The 25999-nt window shown below is 50.9% G+C and overlaps 3 protein-coding genes across 8 annotated transcripts in view; 2 read left to right on the top strand and 1 right to left on the bottom strand.

Annotated features, from left to right (window-relative positions):
- DRC3 (dynein regulatory complex subunit 3) overlaps positions 1-10153 on the bottom strand; it is a 58595-nt gene extending 48442 nt beyond the window's left edge. The window contains 3 exon segments of the mRNA XM_084861610.1: positions 3114-3278; positions 8938-9064; positions 9796-10153. Coding sequence (XP_084717736.1) covers positions 3114-3273 — 160 coding nt within the window. The 5' untranslated portion in view covers positions 3274-3278; positions 8938-9064; positions 9796-10153.
- SHMT1 (serine hydroxymethyltransferase 1) overlaps positions 1-25999 on the top strand; it is a 1020383-nt gene that overhangs the window by 334715 nt on the left and 659669 nt on the right. The gene's annotated exons all lie outside the window — the stretch shown is intronic.
- TOM1L2 (target of myb1 like 2 membrane trafficking protein) overlaps positions 10432-25999 on the top strand; it is a 140187-nt gene continuing 124619 nt past the window's right edge. For all 6 annotated transcript variants that reach the window (XM_084861533.1, XM_084861535.1, XM_084861537.1 and 3 more), the window contains exon 1: positions 10432-10591. In XM_084861533.1, coding sequence (XP_084717659.1) covers positions 10540-10591 — 52 coding nt within the window. In that variant the 5' untranslated portion in view covers positions 10432-10539. The remainder of the gene's footprint in view (positions 10592-25999) is intronic.

Raw genomic sequence — 25999 nt, forward strand, 5'->3', positions numbered from 1 at the left:
CCACCCCACCATACAGACCACACCCCCTCCACCCCACCATACAGACCACACCCTCTCCACCCCACCATACAGACCACACCCCCTCCACCCCACCATACAGACCACACCCCCTCCACCTCACCATACAGACCACACCCCCTCTCCACCCCACCATACAGATCACACCCCCTCCACCCCACCATACAGACCACACCCCCTCCACCCCATCATACAGACCACACCCCCTCCACCCCACCATACAGACCACACCCCTCTCCACCCCATCATACAGACCACACCCCCTCCACCTCACCATACAGACCACACCCCCTCCACCTCATCATACAGACCACACCCCTCTCCACCCCACCATACAGACCACACCCCCTCCACTCCATCATACAGACCACACCCCTCTCCACCCCACCATACAGACCACACCCCCTCCACCCCACCGTACAGACCACACCCCCTCCACGTCACCATACAGACCACACCCCCTCCACCCCACCATACAGACCACACCCCTCTCCACCCCACCATACAGACCACACCCCCTCCACCTCACCATACAGACCACACCCCTCTCCACCCCAACCATATAGACTACACCCCCTCCACCCCACCATACAGACCACACCCCCTCCACCCCAACCATATAGACTACACCCCTCTCCACCCCAACCATATAGACTACACCCCCTCCACCCCACCATACAGACCACACCCCCTCCACCCCAACCATATAGACTACACCCCTCTCCACCCCAACCATATAGACTACACCCCCTCCACCCCACCATACAGACCACACCCCCTCCACCCCAACCATATAGACTACACCCCTCTCCACCCCAACCATATAGACTACACCCCCTCCACCTCACCATACAGACCACACCCCCTCCACCCCACCATACAGACCACACCCCCCCTCCACCCCACCATACAGACCACACCCCCCCTCCACCCCACCATACAGACCACACCCCTCTCCACCCCAACCATATAGACTACACCCCCCCTCCACCCCACCATACAGACCACACCCCTCTCCACCCCAACCATATAGACTACACCCCCTCTCCAGCTGACCCCCCCCCTGTCCTGTCTCCACTCATGTCTGCCCGGGCCTTCTGTGCTGGCTGTTCCCTCTGACATCAGCACCTTCCTGCATCTCCCCGCATCCTCCCCTCCTTCAGTCTTTGCTCAATGGTCACCTTCCTGGTGGGGCCTCTCACCTACCGATCAAACACTGCGTCCCATCCGCAGGTCCCCTCCCCCGCCTCCTGACGTGTTCCTCTCCACCCACATGCACCTTCAGCGGACACTGTCATTGCCCTCCGTTTTAGTTTACATGTGTCCCTCACTTGAATGTCAAGCTCCGGGAGGACAGGCTTTTTTCTTGTCCTTTTTGTTCACAGTTGAATCCCTAGTACCTAGAAACGCACCTGGCATGTAACAGGCACCTGATAGATTCAGGCTGGGAGGGGAAGCAACAGGAAGGGGCAGTGCAAACCTCCCTCTGGTGACAGCCATTCTGCAGCCCTTAGCCCTTCCCCGCCGAGGCCAGGCTCACTGCTCTGGGTGGCCAGCTCCTGCAGAGCTGGGCTCACCCTGGAGGCCTGGCTCTGACGAGGCCTGTGTGCTCTGTGGGCTGGGTCAGGGCCTTGCCCACTGCTGGGTCCCCAGGGTCTGGCCCAGACCAGCTGAGGCAGGGCCTCGGGGAAGACAGACAGGGTAAAGGAAATCAAATATATGGTGACAGAAGGAGACGAGGCTTCGGGTGGTGCACACATGCTAGAGTGTACAAATGCTGATGATAAAGTTGTAGACGCTACTATAATCAATTTAATTTTTAAAAAAATAGAATAAATCCCCCACCAAAACCAGTCAACAGAAAGAAAAGGAAAGGAAAGGAAAGGAAAGGGAAGGGAAAGGAAGGGAAGGGAAGAGAAAAGAGAAGAGAAGAGAAGAGAAGAGAAGAGAAGAGAAGAGAAGAGAAGAGAAGAGAAGGAAAGAATTCCTTCTTGTTGAGCAGACGGCTCAGCAGGCGGGTGGGAACCCAGGCAGAGCAGGCCTATGCATCTGACCAGGTGACCCGCCTGCAGGTGAGAATTGTGAGAACAAACAAGGAATCTTTTCTGTCAAAGAAGGGAGTTTAGGCAACTGCCATTTTGAAACCGAAAAGGCCAACCCCTCCCTTTTTCCTTTAAATTAGCACAAGCATGAGAGCCTAAACACCGACCAAGAGTGAGGGACAGAGGGTGTGCGTCAGGGATACGCCGTTCGGCTGCACACCCTCCTACAGGAGCAGAGGGATCGCCTTGCTGCGGGCTCCCAGTGTCACCTGTGCTCTACCCGGACCCCTGCTTCAGGGCTCGCCTTCTTTCTAACACGCACAATGCCTGGCCGCGGTCCGGGCCACTCTCTTGCTTCCTCTCACAGCTCTCACCGGCCTTTGTTAATGAGCCCAAACTGTGCAATGTTGTCTTTTTTTTTTTTTTTTTTAATATATTTTATTGATTTTTCACAGAGAGGAAGAGAGAGGGATAGAGAGTTAGAAACATCGATGAGAGAGAATCATCGATCAGCTGCCTCTTGTACACCCCCTACCGGGGACGTGCCCGCAACCAAGGTACATGCCCTTGACCGGAATCGAACCCGGGACCTTTCAGTCCGCAGATAGACGCTCTATCCACTGAGCTAAACTGGTCTCGGCTGTGCAATGTTGTCTTACCTTGTCCTCCCAACCAGCCCTTGGCCAGGGACTACAATGATCGCATTTCCCAGATGGGGATGCTGAGGCCCTGAGGTTCTACCTGGTCCCAGCCACATCTTCCCAGTAGGCTACCCAGCCACTCTTGCCCAGCTCCCTGCCATGGCCCTGTGCCACTCCTGTCTTCTGCTCCTCCCCCAAAGCGGCAAATCCTCCTTTGCACCCCCCCAAGTGTGCTATTTGGGACCACCCTCCAGGGGTCCTCCACCCTATGACACTAAGGTCTCGGGGGTTCGCTTAGATTTAGAGAGGGAGAATTTTACCTTTTTATACGGACTTTGCATGGAATCCTGGGGCTGGGATGAGGATTGGAGAGTCAGGGGCCCGCCCAGTGCCCTGCCCGCCCGGTACGCACTCTGGAAGTCCAGCTGCAGGGAGAGGACGTCCTTGAAGAGGATGCCCTCCTGCTTGGCCAGCTGCCCAGCCTCCTCCTGCGGGCCCTGCTCCCCGACAGCCATCTTCAGCATGTCGTCGTTCATCACTCTGGGCTCCAGCGAGTTGCACAGCCGGTTCATCTTCCCTAAAAACAGTACGTCTGTGTTCCCCGTCTGTTCTCCTCTGTCCGAGGCGGGGCTGTGGGCCTCCTCTGACAGTGGGGGAGCACTGTGCGGGCAAGGGCACACGAACACTGCCCTCCTCCCACTGCTTGGCCCCGGCCCCGAGGGGTTAGGGCATTTGCACTAAGGCTGCGCCAGGCCTTCCCCGGGCAACCATGTGGGACCATCCTGCCTGGTGCCCTTCCTTGGCCCCAACCACAGCTGTGACCCTGCCGGGCCAAGTGGATGGTGCCACATGGGACTCCTAGCCTCTGGAGCACAGCTTCCCTCTGGCCACGGTCACCCGGGCCGTGGGCTTCTGTGCCACCTTGTGCAGGTTTATTGGTGCCAACCACTGCACTCCCTCAGCAGCCCCACCAGGCCACTAGCCGGCAGCCGCCTTTCCTGAGAGCCTCAGCCAGACAGACAGCCATGTCCATGTCACTCCTGTCCCCCCTCTCCCCCACCAAATTGGCCCGTGTGTAGGTGGATACCCTGAGAAATGTGAGTGTGGGCTTCAGGATGGGAGTGCCCAGCAGAGCTGGTTGCATGAGCTGGGGAGAAACCGGGGGCAGATGAACAGAGAGAAGCAGAGATGGGAACCTGGAGGTCCGGGGGGAATAGGCAAAGGGACAGACAGACTAGCACGGACAGAAGCTGCCTTCTTGTGGCTTTCCGGCCCCTAATGTCCTCGATTTCAGGCCTGAGAGTTTCCTGCTCCTGGCAGTAAATCCTCCTTCCCTTAAACTAACCCAGGAGGGTCTGCTGTTCATGGTCCGAAGGAAATAGGCTGCGATGCCGCAGGCAAAGTGGAACTGGGACTCGGCCAGTCACACTGTGAGGGGACCGGGCTGCCATTCCTGGCTGGGCAGAGCCACAGCCCCGGGAAGCCAGGGCATCCAACCCCCTCCTCATCACCGTCCTCTGAATGAGGACCTCCTCCTTCTCACACCGCCCTCTGAGTGAGGACCTCCTCCTCCTCACACCGCCCTCTGAGTGAGGACACCCTCCTCCTCACACCGCCCTCTGAGTGAGGACCTCCTCCTCCTCACACCGCCCTCTGAGTGAGGACACCCTCCTCCTCACACCGCCCTCTGAGTGAGGACACCCTCCTCCTCACACCGCCCTCTGAGTGAGGACAGCCTCCTCCTCACACCAGCCTCTGAGTGAGGACACCCTCCTCCTCACACCGCCCTCTGAGTGAGGACACCCTCCTCACACCGCCCTCTGAGTGAGGACAGCCTCCTCCTCACACCGCCCTCTGAGTGAGGACCTCCTCCTTCTCACACCGCCCTCTGAGTGAGGACCTCCTCCTCCTCACACCGCCCTCTGAGTGAGGACACCCTCCTCCTCCTCACACCGCCCTCTGAGTGAGGACCTCCTCCTCCTCACACCGCCCTCTGAGTGAGGACACCCTCCTCCTCCTCACACCGCCCTCTGAGTGAGGACACCCTCCTCCTCACACCGCCCTCTGAGTGAGGACAGCCTCCTCCTCACACCGCCCTCTGAGTGAGGACACCCTCCTCCTCACACCGCCCTCTGAGTGAGGACCTCCTCCTCCTCACACCGCCCTCTGAGTGAGGACACCCTCCTCCTCACACCGTCCTCTGAGTGAGGACAGCCTCCTCCTCACACCGCCCTCTGAGTGAGGACCTCCTCCTCCTCACACCGCCCTCTGAGTGAGGACACCCTCCTCCTCCTCACACCGCCCTCTGAGTGAGGACCTCCTCCTCCTCACACCGCCCTCTGAGTGAGGACCTCCTCCTCCTCACACCGCCCTCTGAGTGAGGACACCCTCCTCCTCACACCGCCCTCTGAGTGAGGACAGCCTCCTCCTCACACCGCCCTCTGAGTGAGGACCTCCTCCTCCTCACACCGCCCTCTGAGTGAGGACACCCTCCTCACACCGCCCTCTGAGTGAGGACCTCCTCCTCCTCACACCGCCCTCTGAGTGAGGACACCCTCCTCCTCCTCACACCGCCCTCTGAGTGAGGACACCCTCCTCCTCACACCGCCCTCTGAGTGAGGACCTCCTCCTCCTCACACCGTCCTCTGAGTGAGGACAGCCTCCTCCTCACACCGCCCTCTGAGTGAGGACACCCTCCTCCTCACACCGCCCTCTGAGTGAGGACACCCTCCTCCTCACACCGCCCTCTGAGTGAGGACACCCTCCTCCTCACACCTGCCTCTGAGTGAGGACACCCTCCTCCTCACACCTGCCTCTGAATGAGGACACCCTCCTCCTCCTCACACCGCCCTCTGAGTGAGGACCTCCTCCTCCTCACACCGCCCTCTGAGTGAGGACACCCTCCTCCTCCTCACACCGCCCTCTGAGTGAGGACAGCCTCCTCCTCACACCGCCCTCTGAGTGAGGACCTCCTCCTCCTCACACCGCCCTCTGAGTGAGGACACCCTCCTCCTCCTCACACCGCCCTCTGAGTGAGGACCTCCTCCTCCTCACACCGCCCTCTGAGTGAGGACACCCTCCTCCTCACACCGCCCTCTGAGTGAGGACCTCCTCCTCACACCGCCCTCTGAGTGAGGACACCCTCCTCACACCGCCCTCTGAGTGAGGACACCCTCCTCACACTGCCCTCTGAGTGAGGACACCCTCCTCCTCACACCGCCCTCTGAGTGAGGACCTCCTCCTCACACCGCCCTCTGAGTGAGGACACCCTCCTCACACCGCCCTCTGAGTGAGGACCTCCTCCTCCTCACACCGCCCTCTGAGTGAGGACACCCTCCTCCTCCTCACACCGCCCTCTGAGTGAGGACACCCTCCTCCTCCTCACACCGCCCTCTGAGTGAGGACAGCCTCCTCCTCACACCGCCCTCTGAGTGAGGACACCCTCCTCCTCCTCACACCGCCCTCTGAGTGAGGACCTCCTCCTCCTCACACCGCCCTCTGAGTGAGGACACCCTCCTCACACCGCCCTCTGAGTGAGGACACCCTCCTCCTCCTCACACCGCCCTCTGAGTGAGGACCTCCTCCTCCTCACACCGCCCTCTGAGTGAGGACAGCCTCCTCCTCACACCGCCCTCTGAGTGAGGACAGCCTCCTCCTCACACCGCCCTCTGAGTGAGGACACCCTCCTCCTCACACCGCCCTCTGAGTGAGGACACCCTCCTCCTCACACCGCCCTCTGAGTGAGGACCTCCTCCTCCTCACACCGCCCTCTGAGTGAGGACACCCTCCTCCTCACACCGCCCTCTGAGTGAGGACACCCTCCTCCTCACACCGCCCTCTGAGTGAGGACACCCTCCTCCTCACACCGCCCTCTGAGTGAGGACCTCCTCCTCCTCACACCAGCCTCTGAGTGAGGACAGCCTCCTCCTCACACCGCCCTCTGAGTGAGGACATCTGGAGACCAGGCCGCAGGAGGGCACACGCTCCTGTCAGTCTACTGGAAATGCCCAGATCCCGCCTCCTGAACCTCTGGAACCAGTTCTCCCTCCTACTTTCCACCCTGCTTCTCGCCTCACTGCTGACTTCACCTGCTTTCTCTGTCTGCCTGTGTCCCCACCATCAGGCCTCCCTGAGCCTCCTGTCCTCCCTGCTCTGCTAGTCCTTGACCTGGACAAGCCCCTGTCCTCTGCCCTTTGTCCTCTGGGTTCTGTTTGGAGAGTGCTGGTGGTATGATGTGCATCACATACCCGATGGGCCTGGCAATCCTGCCACTTGGCCTTACACTGCCACTGCCAGCTGCCTTCCCCTCTCCCCCACCACCCATTGTAGGCAGCTTACGTAAATATGCATCTTCTGTTTCTGGATTTGCATGACCAGATGTCCCAGTGCTTTTAGCTCTCATGCGGCCTTTCCTTCTACCCCCAGAGGAGGCACAGCCTACCTAACCCCAACCCCATCTCTCCCGCCCTCCCCATGCCCGGGCTCCGCCTGCACCTCCCATCTCCCCGTTCCTCCCATTGTCAACATCACTACATTTCCTGCCCCCAAAAGATGTTTCCAGCCCTTTGCCTTTCTCTATCTCCCTCCTCTTCTGAAACAAATTTTTAAAAATATATATATTTTATTGATTTTTTACAGAGAGGAAGGGAGAGAGATAGAGAGCTAGAAACATCAATGAGAGAGAAACATCAACCAGCTGCCTCCTGCACACCCCCTACCGGGGATGTGCCTACAACCAATGTACATGCCCTTGACCGGAATCGAACCTGGGACCTTTCAGTCCACAGACCAACGCTCTACCACTGAGCCAAACCGGCTTCGGCTGAAACAAATTTTCTAAAATTTCCCATAACTTGACACCAAGTTGCCTTTGGGGAATTTTAATGTGCTGTTTTTTGCCGATATCACCTGCAAGATGTTTGTGCTTTTTCAAAGAAAGGTTCTGTACTTGGAAAATTATTCTTAATTCTGACTTCAAAACTCCAACTGACTCATCATCCCTCCCACATCAAGGCCTGGCACCTAAGTCAGAACAAGCTTGCTTTCGGTCCAGCCCAATGGCAATGTGGGGCCGCTGCCCAGCCCACCAGGGCAGGGCTTAGACCTGCCTTTGCATCCTTTGGCAACTCACCTCCCCTGGCTAAGCCTTCAGTTTCCCATCTATACTAGATGAATAATTCCTCCCTCCTACATTTGTTTAGTCTACACACATGTGATGAATATCTACATGTTATGACTACAACAGACAGATCTCCTTATCTCTGTTTCAGATGATCATATAGTCTCTGTTTCAAATGATCATATAGTCATACAAATGTTTAATTAGAAATGATGACAGCCGAGACTGGTTTGGCTCAGTGGATAGAGCGTCAGCCTGCAGACTGAAAGGTCCCGGGTTCGATTCCGGTCAAGGGCATGTACCTTGGTTGCGGGCACATCCCCAGTGGGGGGTGTGCAAGAGGCAGCTGATCGAAGTTTCTCTCTCATCGATGTTTCTAACTCTCTATTCCTCTCTCTTCCTCTCTGTAAAAAAGTCAATAAAATATATTTTTTTTAAAAAGAAAAGAAGCGATGACAAATTAGTAAGTGTAGGGAACTATGATAGTATGCATTAGGGGCACTTGACCTGGCCAGGGAGCTGAGGCTGAGAGCTGAAGGAGGAGCAGGAAAGGAGAGGGAACCACACATCGAGGCCCTGGTGTGGGAAGAGGGCCTGTTCCACTCTGGCTGAAGGGATACAGCTCGGAGGGGCCTACAGGAGCTCTGTCATTATCCTAGGAGACCTGGGAGCTCCTGGGGCTTAACAGGGGCAGTGACACGGTAAGATTTTAATCTGAAGATGCTCACTCTGGTTGTATTACTGAGAATGGCAAGAGTCATGAAGTGAGAGATGACCAAGTGACCAAGGGAGTGGTGAGACATGGATTTGAAAGATCTCTAGGAATTTATTTTATATGTAGGACTAGTCACTGGCAGCTTTCAGATAAGAAAATGGAAGCTGTTAGGTTAAGTAAAATGCCCAAGTTTATACATCTAATAGATAGCAGAGCTGGAGAACAGGACTCCAGAGCCATTTCTTAATCATGACTCAGCTGTTCCCAGGTCACTGCAGACCATCGCTGTCACTGCCCAGAGTGTTTTCCACGGCTGTTCTGTGTCAGGGTCAAGGCCCTAACAGTCCTCCCAGAGGGTTTTTATCATAATTCACCACCCAGCCTGGGCTCCTGATGCCTTGCCTGTTGATAGTTTTGTTGGTGAAGACCACAGGTAGGAGGTAGAGAATGCGCCTCAATGGAGTCGCCTCCTCAGGAAGAAACAGGTCCAGAACTGTTCTAGGAAACAACCAGCTGGGATCAACTGGATCTGAAAAATAAACAGCTTACTTTTCTGAATGCTTACTGTGTACCAGTGCTTAAGTGTTAATTAATTATGTCAGCTTTGGAGGCCATTAGAGAAGATCCCTATTGCCCTAATTTCCCAGATAGGAAAACTAAGAGTCATCAGGAAAGGAAATTGTCTAGTCATACAAGTAGCTACTGACAAGGAACAGACATGGAACTTGGATATCCAGTTGCCAGCCAAAGTACTATAAATAGCATCAAGATGAAGAGTAAAAATAAGAGGAATAATTTAATGACAGTTGTGAAGTGGGATATAAGAGTTAAATTCTTGAAGAAGTTATCAATCGATTTTTCTTTCAAGTTCCTTTCTCTCTATGAAAGGGATCAGGCCAGAAGCCTAGGGGATCAGACTCCTTAAAAATCTATACCGGCCGCTAGGGTGGCTCAATGGTTGAGCATCAACCAATGACCCAGAAGGTCACAGTTGGATTTCCAGAAGAGCACGTGCCTGGGTTGTAGGCTCCATCCCCAGGAGGGGGTGAGCGGGAGGCAACCGATCAATGATTCTCTCTCATCAATGTTGTTTCTCTCTTTCTCTCTGAAATCAATAAAAATATATTTTTAAAAAATTCTTCGGGCCCTGCCCGCTGAGGAACTGCTTCCTTAGTGTTTCTTTTTAATCCAGAGGCTTGAGAGCCGAGAACTAGAGTTTTGCCTGTCTCAGAGCGGCTGGCAGAGGACCTATGTGCTCACTTTATAGATGAGAAGGGCCGGGCCAGGAACCTCGCAGAAAAAAGTCAGAGAAAATAGTCGGAGAGAAGAGTTAAGTCGGGCGCTGTTGACTCTGCCAGTCCTCCCAGAGTCTGACCTTCTCAAGCGCAGGTTACCCGGCTGGTTCGCGCAGAAGTCGCTTCGCTCAGTTGCTAGGAGAACCAGAAGACGCCACTCCGTTGCTAAGGGGAAGTTAGGAAGTAAACATCCTGGGTGAAAGTTGATAAGTCGCCTAACAACATTCCTGGGTGGGGAAATACTCCTTTCACCAACTAGCTGTGGAGAAAACAAACGTTCCTCCAATCAGCACTTCTCATGGGCGGGATCTTTCCAGCCTCGTCTCCTTCCAGTCCCGTACTTGAGTTATTGACTCGTCTGTTCTCCAATAACAGTAGGGATTCTAGATTGACCAATATATAGATGAATCAAAACACAAGGACTCGTTCGGAGGCGGGCCAGGGGAGGTGCCCCTCGCTAGCCGGCGATCCCTGCGACTTCGCTCGCCCCTCCGCCCAATCGGAAGCCGGGGGCAGGTGGGTCTTCGTGGGGGACCAATCGGAGGGAAGCCGGGCAGACGTTGCCCAATAGGAGTGCTGCAGGAGCGGAGGGGGCGGAGCGTCCCGAGGGTGGGGCGGGGGCAGGTGTCAGTCAGGTCGGGAGCGCAACGGGGACTGCGGAGACCCGGCGTCTGACAGGGCGCCGGCCGCTGCCGTCTGTCCGCCCAAGATGGAGTTCCTGCTGGGGAACCCGTTCAGCACCCCGGTGGGACAGTGCCTCGGTAAGGCCGCGCGGAGGACGGCGTCCGGGTGGGCGGCGGCGGCGGCCGGCGGGGTCCGCGGCCTCTGCGGGTCACCGGTGCCCCCCTCGGGCGGGCCGGCATCCTTGTCGTCGGGCCTCTGAGGACCCGCTGCGCGCGGAGCCCGCGCCGTTCTGCCAGGCGGCGCCCGGAGGCCCCGCTGGGACTTGGAGGACCTCTGCGCGTCCCTCCCCGTCGGGGCCCAGCCCTTCCCGGTACCTTAGGTGGTGCCAGCGGCTGGGCGGCTCCTGGGAGATGCCACTGCGTGTGCCCCCACCGGGCTCGCAGCTCGCTTCCTCCACACCCTTCTCCTTCATCCCCCGTCCCTCCCGCTGGGCACCCTCCCAGACAAGGTTGCCTGCTCCAAGGCTTGCTAATTAGAACCGCGACTCAGCCGGCTGCGGGGGGGGGGGGGGGGGGGGTGCGGCGGCGGGGGGGGGGGGCGGGGATGGCTCCCGTGTCTGGGCCGGGGGGCGGGGGGCGGGGGCCTGCTCCCCGGGAAGGAAGGGAGGCCGTGCTACTTAATGATAAGAGCCCTGGACGCTCCCTGTGACCTTGTGCAAGTCACTGCCCTTTCTGGTTTGACGTTTGTCCGGTCTGTCAGGTGAGGTGTGTGGAGGTGAGATGTAGGTTCCTTCACATCCTAAAGTTTCTGATGCTCCGTGTGGTACTGACTGCTGCTTCCCTGCAGCATTAGACTCGCCGAAGTGAAGTCTGAGGGTGGCCTGTGGAGAGAGGGTCCTCGGAGTGCCTGCTCCTCCCCGAGAGGCTGCCGGCGCCAGAGGGGGAAGGGGGCAGAGTGGCCACCGTCTGGGATCTCCTCACTAAAAAGCAATTTTGCCTTTCCATCCAAGGCAGGAGCTTATGCCAAGTGCTCAGTCAAGAATGTTGATTAGTTTCTTTTGAAACTGGGTTCCTCCTGGCTGGTGGAAGGACTGGAATCCCTAGGGACCTGGCTGGTTAGGCAGTAGTGTTTATTTCTTGCTCTAGTTAAGACCTTCCAGCTTACTTTTCGGCCTTACGTCTCTCACTGGCATTTGGGAACCTTTCTTCTCTTGTGTAACATCTCGGATAAGGGGTGATGGACACGGTGTTGGGAAGTCTTTTCTCACCTTTACACACTGCGTGTCTCCAGATTCTCACCCCCGTGCGCCTCTCCCTGTGCTCAGGCGCTCACACGGCAGCCAGGTCCCAGGTCCGGAGCACCTTTTCTCAGCTGGTGTTGAATTCCAGCCAGGTAACGAGGGAGCCGTCAGCTCGGGGGAGGGGCAGTTCTTTTCTAGTTCCTTTACAATAGGAAGCTGTACACCTTCGAAACGCCAGGACAGTTGAGAGGTAGAAATTTAAGGGGATTTAAAAATATGCAAATATAAGGGATGTAGGGATACAGATCCAATGGGAAGGACTTGGTGCTGTGTCAGGAAGACGGGGCTCTTGACTTTTGCCCATTGGCTATGGGACCCCAGAAAATTGTGTAACCCTTCTGAGCCTTAGTGTGCTGAGAGAGGGAAAGAGGGAGGGAGGGAACACAGTGCCTGGAACGTAGTAGAGGGTCAATAAATTGTAGCTCTCACTGTTAATAACAGAACAAGTAAGTTAGGTGGAGAGGATGCGTGGGACAGCTGGCCCGTCTGTGACCTTGCAGGCCCCACCACTTACAAAAAGCACCTGGCGGCAAAGAGTGAAGCATCCTCCTTGCTAGTCAGTCACCTGGCTAATACCTGTGGGATTTCACAGTTCAGTTCAGTTCTAATGTATATTCTGTACTGTGGTGACAAAGTGTGAAAGTGATTTTCATGACGTACAGTATAGTTAATATTCTTTTAAAAGTATGCCCTAGGGGGTTGGGAGGGAGGGGAATGTGGAAATACAACAACAACAAAGCTAATGATTAAAAGCAGCAGCTATGGTTTACACACAGCAATTCTCCAGCCATTATTTACCCCTCACAGCTGCTTTGTGAAGACGTTGTGTTGTCTTTCCACATCAGAGAGAGGACACTGAGGCTCAGAGGAGTGAGTGACTGATTGGCAGGCAAGAGGGGGAGCTGGGGTTTCGCAGCTGCCTCGCCCTCAGGGGACTTGTGTATCAGGAGAGGACAGAGCTGCATGGAACAATGATGACTGGAAGAGGCCACTCCTGGCTAAGTGCTCTTAGGAGTCCAAAAGAATTCGGAATGCCAGGGTGCTGGGACTGGCTTCCTTGGGTCTGAGGGCTGCTCATGAGAATGGGTGAGGGTTCCAGAGGCCAAGAAGAGGATACCGGGTGCCTGGCCACAGGTAAATGGGGGTGGGTGCGGGGGTAAGGTGTGGGCACATCTGTGAGCACAGTCTGAGTGGAACAGAGGTGGCTGTGGGAATAGAGGCAAGTATGGTTTGGGCCAGTAGGAAGCCTCGTTCTGGGTGGCTGACATCAAAGACTACATCTTAGCTAACTCCACTTTTAGTCTCTCTGGACTCATTTCCTCACTCATAAAAGACTACCTCTCAACCGCTCCATGGGCTTACACCTAAAGACCATCAGTCCAGTTCAGCAGGCTTCTTGAGTGTCTATGGGTGCCAGGCTCTGGGACAGAAATATTAAAACGCTGCTCCTAGGGACCCTTCAGCAGTGGTAACATGCCGGCCAAAGGTGTTCTGGAGCTGCGAAGCGTTGGCTCAAAGTAGGAGAGCCCGCAGAGTAACGACTACTCTGTCAGGCCTGGCTTCATGTGGACTTTCCAACCTGGTGCTGTTTGGTAGACACACAGTCTGCCCATCTCGAGCAGCAGCTAAGCCCACAGCCTGGCGTGCGGAGTCTGTGCATTTCCTGCATCCGTTCTACTCTTCATTCTGGAAGGCGGTTCCCGAGTAGGATGTGCGCTTCAGAGAGAGCCAGCAATGGTGTAAGAGACTAAGTATGGAGAAAGAAAAAGTACTTGTTTTTATTTCCACCTTTTCTCTTCTGAAACAAGCTTCAAAGTGGTGACGGTCTTAGTCTCAACCCTCCACGACTAGCCACTGGGAGTTGGATGTGATCGGTCGGGAGTTCTCTATCCATGTGCTCTGCAAGTATTGGCAGTTTTTCTTGTGGCTGAAAGACATTTTTAGATAATCCTTTTCCAAGACTTGGATTCATTTGCACTAAGAGAACAGTGAACAGTTAGTTAATTCTGACCAGAATATTGGGGGGTGGGAGAAGGACCATCTATTGTCTCCATAGTTGTGCTTTGATGAGCTGTAAGGAGGTTCTCTGCCGCAGGGTTTGTTGTAATGGGTGGGGTTGGACAGAAACCGCTTCCTCGTGCCCCTTGAACACTAGGCGTTTGATGCTAGCATGGCTGTTCGAACCAAGAATGACTTGTCCTTGCTCAGGTTGCTATGGCTGTTGGCAGTTTGCAAAACTATATTATTGCAGTAATTTTTTTTTTTTTTTTTTTTTTTTTTTGCTTCACAATCCTGTGAGAGACACAGAAAGAAAACTGAAAGGAACTTATAATTATTAAGCTACTATATGCAAACTCTGCTCATGGGATCTCATTTAATCCTCACAACATTTAAGTATTTGAGTGCTTCTAAGGAAGTTGTGAGGTTAATTACTTGTGCAAGGTCAACGACAGCTAAGCCCAGAGTTCACTCCTGATCTAGTGCTCATCCTGTGATTCCATGTCACTTTCGGCTCCACAGATCCCGGATTCAGACTCATCAGAACCACCTGGAGAGCTTGTTCCAACAGTTATTGGACTCCACCCTCAGAGTTTCTGATTCAGTAGCTGGGTCCTAGCATTCTAACAAGTTCCCAGGTGCTGCTGCTGCTGCCGGTCTGGGCAGTACACTTTGAGAAGATTATTCTAGGTCAGTGTTCTCAACCTTTCTAATGCCGAGACCCTTTAATACAGTTCCTCATGTTGTAGTGACCCCCAACCCTAAAATTATTTTCATTGCTACTTCATAATTGTAATTTTGCTACTGTTATGAATCGTACTGTAAATATATGTGTTTTCCGGTGGTCTTAGGCGACCCTGCTAGCGGTTCTCAACCTGTGGGAACCTTATATAATAAAAGGCTAATATGCAAATTGTCCCCTTGACCAGGAATTCGCAGGCAGGCTAGTCAACTGCCCATGTCCCCTCCCCCTGGCCATGCTGGCTGGATCCCACTCATGCACGAATTCATGCACCAGGACACACACACACACACACACACACACCCTATCTAATAAAGAGGGAATATGCTAATTGACCATTACACCCTCACAAAATATGGCAGCACCCACAGCCAATAAGGAGGGAATATGCTAATTTACTGTCATGTCCTCAGAGATGACTGTGCCCAGTCTGCTCTGCCCCGCCGGGGCAGCAGGCACATGGCACAGCCAGGCACGGCCCCAGGCGGGTCCAGCTGCTCTGTGTGCCTGCCTCTGGAGTCCCCCAGTCCCCCCAGCCCCCCCAGCCGCCCAGGTGAAGGCAAGCCTGGGATGGCGGCTGTCCAGCTGCCCAGGGCCTCCCAAGGCTCAGGTAACCAGGGCCGGCCAAGGCTTGCCGGCAGAGGTGTGATGGGGGCGTTGCCTTCCCCTGTTCTCTGGGTTGCCTCGTGCCCCTGAGGGCTCCCAGACTGTGAAGGGGACGGGTTGGGTTGAGGGACCACCCCCTCTCCAGTGCATGAATGTTCATTCACCAGACCTCTAATATATATATATATATATATATATATATATATATATATATATATATACACACACACACACACACACACACACACACACACACTGAGTGGCAAGATTATTATGCGTTCAGAGATCATAATAATCTGGCCACTCAGCGTATATGTCTGCAGTCCTTTAAACTTCACAGTCATACTATGAGTAAGGCACTGTTACTGTTTCCATTTGCAGGGGACACTGCAGCTCGCAGTGAGGAGCTGGAGTGGAACCCAGTATTCTGCTCCCGGCTGGTGTTCTGTTACCTGTGGGAGGGGAGGGAGAGCACAGAGAGGTGGGAGGAGGGACTCTGAAGGACGCAAAGGTGGTGGTGCTGAGCAGGGCTTTGACAGATGGGTAGGATTGAAGTCAGAGACAGCATCCTGATTGAAGGCTGGGTTTAGGGGTCTGTGGGAGTTGGAATTGGCTCTTTTTGCCTAGCAGGGGGAGTGCTGTGGAAGATGAGACCGGAAAGGTAGGATAAAACCTGATTGTGGAGGGCAAGTACAAATAGTTTGGACTCTTACATTGGCGGTACCGAAGAGCCATGAAAGATTTCTAGGGAAGGAAGCGATATGAATGTCATTACAGAGGCAGGGAGGTTTCTCCTTGACAGTCACCAAAAGGTCATTCTTTCTTACTGTCAGAGCCCTCACCTGTGCAGAATGGGGCCTGCAAGGAAGTCAGTATGGGTGCCAGTTCCTCGGAGGCCTGGAGCCTTCCTGTGAGCCCCTCAGAGATGAGGAAGCACACCAGCAATGCATCAGAGATGCCAGGTTGATGGAGCTCGGGGCGAGGTCTGGCATTCTGAGAGCTGGACAGCTTATGAAGCACCGGACAACAAAAGCTGCGTGCTGGGGCACCTGCTCCTTGCCTGCCCTGCTCTCCAAGTGCAAGAAAGAGCTGAGACACAGGCCTCACTGAGGGCGCCGCTGCTGAGAGCGGGCACTTTGTGATGTTAACAGGCTCATAGAATTGTGCTCTTAGAAAACTGTGTGTACCCAAGCAGCAAACTTGAAAAACGTACAAAAATGCAATGGAGAAAAAAAATCATGATATGTTTTTTTAATACACTCATTGAGATTCTTCTCATTGCATATACCAGTGGTCGGCAAACTGTGGCTTGCGAGCCGCATGCGGCTCTTTGGCCCCTTGAATGTGGCTCTTTCACAAAATGCCACGTGTGGGTGCGCATGTATAGCACAATTGAAACTTTGTGGCCCATGCGTAGAAGTTGGTTTTCGGCTCTCAAAAGAAATTTCAATTGTTGTACTGTTGATACTTGGCTCTGTTGACTAATGAGTTTGCCAACCACTGGCATATACCAAGTATAATACACATATATTTCATTTTTCATTTTCTCATACTTTGGAGATGCAGCATTGTGTAAGCATTTTTAGCACATTTCTACAGGGTGTCCCAGCTGAGAGCTCAATTTTGAAAATGAAATGTATTTTAATAAACATTGACTTGAAAGAACGAAGATGGCGGCATTAGGTAAATACTCCTAAACCGCTGCCAGGCACAACAAGTCCAAAAAAAACCTATAAAACAAACGTCTATCTCTCCAAAACCAAACGAAAGCTGGCTGAGAGGAAGCCCTACATCTAGACTGAAAGAGAAAGAGGAGAATCCTGGGCACAAGTGCTGAAAAACTTAGGTGGGGGGGTGGGAGGCGCCGACGTGATACTGGCTGGCGGAGGATCCCGGTGGGCAGAGGGCACTGCTTTCTTCAACCCGAAGAGAGACAATCGCCTGATCTCTCTGAAATCCAGTTTCTGGGGAGAGGCTAGACTGTTTGCCATCGGATCAGAAAGTGAGGCTGGCTTGCTTGCAGAGCTGAGATGTTTACTGTGCTGTGGTGCGAGACACGGGGAGACACTGGGACGCCATCAGAGAGGCTGCAGATGGGCAGCCATCACTGTTGGCCACGCCCCAGCCTAGTGATGCCCTGAGACCCCACCCTGAGACTCCGCCCCTCCCAACACATCCAAGCTACAAGCATCGGGCTTTGCATATGAATGGCCCTCTCTGGTGCAGTTTAGCAAAATTACCTGGGGCAAACAGATTCAAGGAGGACAGGACTGTAGTTCACGCTGTAGCTTCTGCAACCATACTGGCCTCAGACAGTAGCTGAACTGTACCTCACTGAGACCCAGAAACCAGAGTTCTAGTGCTCAGTTTCAATCGCTCACACCCATAAGTGACACATTCGGGAGATGGTATCAGTGAGCACCAAAGCCCCACTGAAACAAGGTGTGTCTCCAGAGCAGCAGTTCTTCCTTTATAGACACAGCAGATCCTCACAGACATTGGCCTGGAGGTCAGTTCCTCCCAGTGTACCAACAGCAATCAAGGCCTAATTACACCAAGACTTTGTACTAAGCCCACAGAGGGATATAGCAAAAGTGACCACCTCAGGTGATTGGGGAAGCTGAGCTACTGACCCCTATAGGTCACCGACCACACAAAGCTACTCCATCAACACAGGGAGGCAGCCAAAATGAGGAAACACAGAAGCATGACACGAATAGAAGAGATGGAGGAGAATAAACTACTGGATGACACAGAGTTCAGAATCACATTTATAAGATTTCTCAAGAATCTTCTAAAAACCTTTGAGGAACTTGATGAGGCCTCCAAGAAGCTTGGTGAGACCTTCAAGGACCTTAATGAGAATACCAAAAAAAAAAAGAAAAAAAAAAAAAAAAAAAAAAAAAAAGAAAAGGCCAGCCAGAAATTAAGCATACAAAGTCTGAAATAAAGTATATACAGAAACTCAACTATCAGTATGCCCCAAGAATCAAACCAAAGAACTGGAATATAAGAAAGCAAAAATCACCCAACCAGAGAGGCAAAAAGAAAGAAGAATCCAAAAGTGTGAGGATAGTGTAAGGAGCCTCCGGGACGGCTTAAAATGTACCAACATCTGGATTTTTGGGGTACCAGAAGAAGAGAGCGAGCAGAATATTGAAGGCTTAATGGAAGAAATAATGACAGAAAACTTCCCCCACCTGGTGAAAGAAATAGACCTACAAGTTCAGGAAGCGCACAGGACCCCAAACAGGAGGAATCCAAAGAGGAACACTCCAAGACACATCATAATTAAGATGCCAAGAGCAAAAGACAAAGAGAAAATCTTACAAGCAGCAAGAGAAAAACAACTAGTTACCTACAAGGGAGTACCCATACGACTGTCAGCTGATTTCTCAACAGAAACTATGAAGGCCAGAAGGGAGTGGCAAGAAATATTCAAAATGATGAACAATAAGAACCTACAACCAAGATTACTCTACCCAGTAAAGCTATCATTCCGAATTGAAGGCCAGATAAAGAGCTTCACAGACAAGAAAAAGTTAAAGGAGTTCATCAACACCAAGCCAGGATTACATGAAATGTTAAAGGGTATTCTTTAAGAAGAGGAAGAATAAGAAAAAGGTAAAGGTAAAAAATTATGAACAACAAAAAGACATCAAACACATACCTACCAATAAGCGAATCTAAAAATCAAGAGGAGAATAAAAAAATCTGAAGAACAAAATGGACTGGTGAATATAATAGAATCAGGGACATAGAAAGGGATTGGACTAACAATCCACAGGGGGAAAGGGGTCTGAGGGGTGTGGGAAGAGATTGGACAAAAATCTTACATCTATGGATGAAGACAGTGGTGGGGGTAAGGGCGTGGGGTGGGGTTTGGAATCAGGTGGAGGGGAGCTGGGCGGGGGGGGGGGGAGAGGAACACCTATAATAATCTGAACAATAAATATTTATTTAAATAATAATAATAATAAAAAATGGAGACAAGAAAAAAAATAAATATTGACTTTATAATTATTCCAAGTGTGTGTATACATTTTTAAAAAATAAATCTTTAGCCGAACCGGTTTGGCTCAGCGGTAGAGCGTCGGTCTGCGGACTGAAAGGTCCCGGGTTCGATTCCAGTCAAGGGCATGTACGTTGGTTGCGGGCACATCCCCAGTCGGGGGTGTGCAAGAGGCAGCTGGTCGATGTTTCTCTCTCATCAACGTTTCTAGCTCTCTATCTCTCTCCCTTCCTCTCTGTAAAAAATCAATAAAATATATATTTTTAAAAAATCTTTATTGTTCATATTATCACAAACGTTCCTCATTTTTCCCCCCTCCATTGTTCCCCTCTACCAGGTTCCCATCCCACCCTCTGCCCTTTCCCCACCCCCCATTGTCCTCATCCATAGGTGTAGTGTTTTTGTTTGTTTGTTTGTTTGTTTTACAGAGAGGAAGGGAGAGGGAGAGTTAGAAACATCGATGAGAGAGAACATAGATCAGCTACCTCCTGCACACCCCCTATCGGGGATGTGCCCGCAACCAACGTACATGCCCTTGACTGGAATCGAACCTGGGACCTTTCAGTCCGCAGACCAATGCTCTATCCACCGAGCCAAAACGGTTTTGGCAGGTGTACAGTTTTTGTTCAGACTCTTCCCGCACTCCTCCACTCCCCCTTTCCCCTAGAATCGTCAGTCTACTCCCCTTCCATACCTCTGATTCTATTATATTTACCAGTTAATATTGTTCATCAGATTTTTTAATTCCTTTGGCTTTTAGTTTCACTTGTTGATAGTTACATATTTGTTGATCATAATTTTTATCTATATCTTCTTCCTCTTCCTAAATAACCCCTTTCAGCAATTCATATAATTCTGGTTTGGCGGTGATGAACTCTTTTAGCTTTTTTTTATTTGTGAAGTTCTTTATCTGGCCTTCGATTCTGAGTGATAGCTTTGCTGGGTAGAGTATTTTTGGCTGTAGGTTCTTGCTATTCATCACCTTAAATATTTCTTGCCATTCCCATCTGACCTGCATGGTTTCTGTTGAGAAATCAGCTGACAATCATATGGGTTCTCCTTTATAGGTAACTACCTGCATTTCTCTTGTTGCTTTTAATATTCTCTCTTTGTCTTTTGTTCTTGGAATTTTAATTATCATGTGTCTTGGGAGCGGGTGGGGTCAGAGCGTTGGCGCCTCGGGCGGCCGCTCCGGGGCGGGGGGAGGGGAGGAAAAAAATTATGATGTGTCTTGGTGTGGTCTTCTTTGGATTCCTTTTGTTTGGGGTTCTGTGCGCTTCCTGGACTTGTAGGTCTATTTCTTTCACCAGGTGGGGGAAGTTTTCTGTCACTATTTCTTCCAGTATTCTTTCTGTATCTTGCTCTCTCTCTTCTTCTGGGACCGCCATAATTCTGATGTTGGTTCGTTTGAAATTTTCCCAAAGGTTTCTTACACTATCTTCAACTTTCTGGATTCTCTTGTCTTTTTGCTTCTGCGGAGGAGTGTCCTCTGGCTCTTTGTGTTCCATATCTTTGACTTGATTCTTGCGATCTTCCATTCTGTTTTTAGGACTCTGTATAATATTTTTTATTTCAGACGGGCATTCTTTATTTCTAGTTGATCCCTTTTCATATCCTCATAGGTCTCGTTTATTTTATCGGCCTTTTCTAGGAAATTCTTGAACAACCTTATAAGTGTGGTTTTGAACTCTATATCCAGTCGCTTCTTGTCCTCCTTTTCTTTTGTTTGTGATCTGTTTCCTTGTCTTGGCATTTTCACAGCTTCCCTGAGTTGGTAGGGTGGCTTTGTGTGCTAAGGAGTCCTATATGGTTCAGTGGGTCAGCCTCTCAGTTACCTGAGGTGGACAGTCTTGGTGTAGCCCTTTGTGGGCTGTGTGTGCAGTCTTGTTGTTAAGCCTTGCTTGTTGTTGGTATCACTGGGAAGCGTTGATCTCCAAGCCAATTGGCTATGAGGATCAGAAGTGTCTCAGCTAGGAGGGCTTCTGTATTCCACTTGGAGGGGGCAGAGTCTCCGGGTGGCACAGCCAAGCTTTGGTGAATCCCGCAAGATTGGTTGCAGGCACGCGCACCTCTTTGGTATAGGCACAGACAAGCTTTGGATTCCTGTCTGTCCCTCCCTAAGAGAGTCCTATTCGCAGCAAATGAGAAAGCTAGCCACTGGAAGGGCTTCTGTGCTCCGCTTGGATGGGGCGGAGTCTCGGGTGGTGCAGACAAGCTTTATCCTACGAGGGTCTGGTTTCCGAGTCCTGCAGTAATGGCCGCTGGCTTCACACACCTCCGAGAGATCTCTGCCCACTGCCTGACAGTCTGGCCTCTTCCTGTCTGGGGCCGTCTATCAGTGCAATAGGGTGGTTCTGTTTTCCTCCCGAACAAGAAAGCCAGCCGCGCATTAGCTGTCCGTCCTCTCCGCACACAGGGAGTAAGCCATCAGCGAACTCGGCCCGCCCTCTGCACGCTCGGCAAGCAAGCCAGCAGCAAAGTCGAGTGGCTGCCTTTTTGTGCACCCAGTTCTCCACACCTTTACAGTTCCTGAGGTTCAGTGTGCCTTCTCTCTCCTTCCCAGATGATAGAGCCTCCTCTCAGCCAGCCGTCCAGCGCTTAGGGCGATGTTTCCCCTGTTTTCCAGTTTTAAATTCAAAATTCTTGTGGTAGGCTGCATTCAGGTGTCTACCCTATGCCGCCATCTTGGTTTCTCCTATACATTTTTTTTTTGACATCCTATATATATTCTACCTGTGGGGTTTTTCTTGGGGGGGGGAAAGGGGATGAGAAGGGGAGATATAAGGTGAAGAATGGATATGAATACATGAATTAAGGAATGTTGCTCTTGCCTTAGCAGATTTTTTAGGCTAACCCAGTGGTCTGGAAAGATGTAAATATCAGGCTGGCTTTCTTGCTGGTCCAGCTTGTTGTGGTTAGAAGAGAGGCCTTTTGAGAACCAGACTCGGAGCTGATGCCTGTTTTGTGTGCCCTCACTCCTCCGCCAGCCTGGTGTCTGCCAACTGTTGCCTCTTCGGGCCCGCGCTCTTAGAGCACCCTGTTATGGTGCTGAGTGTCTTCTCTGAACTCAGTGTTATTCCGTATCATTCCTTTGGCTTCCCTCTCGCTTATAAAATAGAATATTATAACAAGAAAGAAAAAAAAAATAAAATAGAATGTTGTTCACCCACCAGGTTTTTGTAAAATCAGTGAGAGAATGTGTGTAAAGTCTCTAGCAGTGTCCTGCCCGGAACTAGTAATATACTCAGACTTGCTGATTCCTTCTCTCCTGCCTGTGCCGTTTCCTGGTGACATGTATCTCGTGTCTTCAGGTGAAGGCTGGAGGCTCCGCAGGCAGGATTGGTGCTTTCTACTTCTTATTGGCCCTCCCGGGGGCTGTTCATTCCAAAGGCTCCTTTCTGTCACTCTTTCTGTAGCATCTCCCAAAGCTAACATATCAGCCATTGTTTACTGTCCCTTCACCATGTGCCATGCACCCTGTAAGTGCTTTACACATTATTTTATTAAAATGTTTTTCTCTGAAAACTGCATTAAGTCAGTGGTATTATCTCCATTTTACAGATGAAGAAATGGAGGCGTAGAGGAGCAGAGGAATTGCCCAAGGTGACTCACGTAGGCTGAGCCGTGTTCCACACCAAGGGAGTCTCGTTTCAGAACTTCTGTTCATACTGCCTTTCAGATGGCAGCCATTTAGACAAGAAGACCTAACTGGTTCCACATGGAATTCAATGAAGGGAGCATGGTTCCATCAGTGAATTCCAGTGTAGTATAGATGCCCACTGCTCTCCCTTTGTTCTCTTCCAATTTGGCACTTGTTGTTTTGGATTTGAGTTAGTTCTGCCTCTGCCTGTGTGTGTGACTGCCTTTTGTGAGTCCATTAACTGTTCTAATGCTCAGTTTGCTGACCTGTCAGCAGGGACGAGGAATGTGTGTGCAGGAATGCTTGTTTGTCACATCTTATAGGGCCCTTAAGATGATCAGTGATCTCACGGATGTAAAAGCAAAATATGTTACTATGTTATTTTCTTTCCACCACATCATTTAGACTAAATGTTCCATGGGGGTACCTGTTTTTTTAAAAAATATATTTTTATTGATTTCAGAGAGGAATGGAGATGGGGAGAGAGAGAAATAGAAACATCAATGATGAAAGAGAATCATTGATCGGCTGCCTCCTGCACACCCCCTACTGGGGATTGAGCCCGCAACCCAGGCATGTGCCCTTGACTGAAATCAAATCTGGGACCCTTCATTCCACAGGCCAACGCTCTAGCCACTGAGCCAAACCGGCTAGGGCACAACTGTTTGTATTTGTATCTATTTATTTACTTTTAAATAATTGTGGCAAAATATACATAACCCAAAATTTTCCATTCTGATCATTTTTAAGTTCCATGACATTTACTACATTCACATTATTATGTGACCATTACCAGAACTTTTCTCATCTTGCAAAACTGAAACTCTGTCCATTAAAGAACAGCTCCTTGTTCCCCTACCCCAGCTCCTTGCAACCACCATTCTATTTTCTGTCTATGAATTTACTACTCTAAGTGCCTCATGTAGTATTTGTCCTTTTGTCGCTGGCTTATTTTACTTGGCGTAATGTCTATAAGATTCACTCATGTTGGAGTTTGTGTCAGAATTTCCTGTTTAAGCTTGCATAATATCCCATTGTATGCATATACCACATTTTGTTTATTCATTCATTCATCTTTGGACACTTGGGTTGCTTTCACTTTTTGGCTGTTGTGAATAATGCTGCCATGAACATGGTGCACAAATATCTGTTTGTGACCCAGAGGTGGAATTACTGGATCAGATGGTAATTCTGTGCATAGTATTTGAGGAAGACTGCCATGCTACTTTCCACAGTAGCTGAACCATTTTACATGCGCACCAGCAGTGAGTGCAGAGGGTCCCACTTTCTCCACATTCTCTCCATTTCCCTAATCATTAGTGATACTGAGTATCTTTTCATGTGCTTATTGGCCATTTGTACATGTTTGGAGAAATGTCTGTTCAAGTCCTTTGTACATTTTTTTTCGTACTTTTGGTTTTGTTGTTTTTGCTTTTTTTGTTTTGTTTTGTTGCTTTCTTGCCCATTTTTAAATCAAGCTATTTTTATTGTTGTTGAGTTTTAGGAGTTTTCTCTGTATTTTGGACATTAATCCCTTATTAGATACTAGAGTCCTGGTGCACGAATTCGTGCACGGGTTGAGGTCCCTCTGGGTGGCCTGTGGGAATCGGGCCGAAGCCCACCGTCCAGTGCTGCCTGCAGCTCCAACCTGTTGCTCCCTCTCATCCTGGCCCTTCTGTGCCTCCCCCTCATTTTGGCCCCTAATCACTCCCGATTGGGAGAGGCTCGCACTGCCACAGCAGCACTCACCAGCCATGAGCCCTGCATCTGGTGACTTGCGAGATCAGGCTGAAACCAGCTCTCCAACATCCCCGGAGGTGTCCTGGATTGCCAGAGGGTACAGGCCAGGCTGAGGGATCTCACCGGTGCACAACTGGGGAGGGACCGCAGGAGGGCTCCAGGGCATGTCTGGCCTATCTCGCTCAGTCCTACCTCAGCAGCAAGCTAACCTCCTGGTCGGAGCATCTACCCCCTGGTGGTAAGTGCATGTCATAGTGAGTGGTTGAGCAGCTTTAGCATATCTTAGCATATTATGCTTTGATTGGTTGTTCAGTTGTTCTGCCATTCGGTCTATTTGCATATTAACCTTTTATTATATAGGATGTGATTTGCAAATATTTTCTCCCATTCTGTGCATTGCCTTTTTTACACTGTTGATTGGGTCCTCTGACATTTTTAATTTGATGAAGTCCAGTTTGCCTAGTTTCCTGTACCTTTAATATTATGCCCTTATTTTTCAGTGGAGTCTAAGACATGAATAATGATGCTAATAGTATTAGTCAGCATTACTCCCCACCAGGTACTAGGTCAAGTATCTTGCATGCATCATTTCCTGGAGTTCCCATAACAGCCCTGTGGGGCAGGTACTATCACTCAAATTTATAGAGTAGCAAACTGAAGCTTAGAAGTTTAGCATGTACCTTCCCCAAGTTATGAGGATAATAAGTAGCAGAGTAGGAACTTGAACTCCAGAGCTAGTACTCTTAACCACTACACTGGAAAGCTCAGTAATTATTTGTAGAATTGAGCAGATGCATATTTGAATGAACTTTGTGGCTAAAAAATCTGGTAATAGTTGTCTCAAATTCAGATCTGCCTTAGTACTAAAAATTATTCTCTCAGCCTGGCCAGTGTGGCTCAGTGGTTGAGCATCAACCTGTGAATCAAGAAGTCACTGATTCTGTTCCCAGTCAGGGCACATGCCCGGGTTGTGGGCTTAATCCCCAAGAGGGGGCGTGCAGGAGGCAACCGATCGATGATGTGTCTCTCTTATCAATGTTTCTAGCTCTTCTTCTCCCTTCTTCTCTTTAAGAAAATCAATAAAAACACATTTAAAAAAAGTATTCACCCAGTGGCAGTCGTGCTGATGTAATTCAGGGTACAGGACGTTGAGACTGGTTTGGCTCAGTGGTAGAGCGTGGGCCTGTGGACTGAAAGGTCCCGGGTTTGATTCCGGTCAAGGGCATGTACCTTGATTGCGGGCACATCCCCAGTAGGGGTGTGCAAGAGGCAGCTGATCGATGAATTCTCTCTCATCAATGTTTCTAACTCTCTATCCCTCTCTCTTCCTCTCTGTAAAAAAATCAATAAAATATATTTTTTAAAAATGGGTACAGGAGTCCCCGTCATCTCAGCAAGTTTTCTGAGAGTTTGGTTAATGGCTTTGATTTTATGCAACTCCTTGAAGCTCTTCTTGGTAATGGAAGACTATGTATTTTAATTTGTCTTTGGATTTGCTTTGAAACTA

The sequence above is a fragment of the Pipistrellus hanaki genome, assembly GCF_964339955.1.
Source record: "Pipistrellus hanaki genome assembly, chromosome: 16".
In the NCBI taxonomy this organism is placed as follows: domain Eukaryota; kingdom Metazoa; phylum Chordata; class Mammalia; order Chiroptera; family Vespertilionidae; genus Pipistrellus; species Pipistrellus hanaki.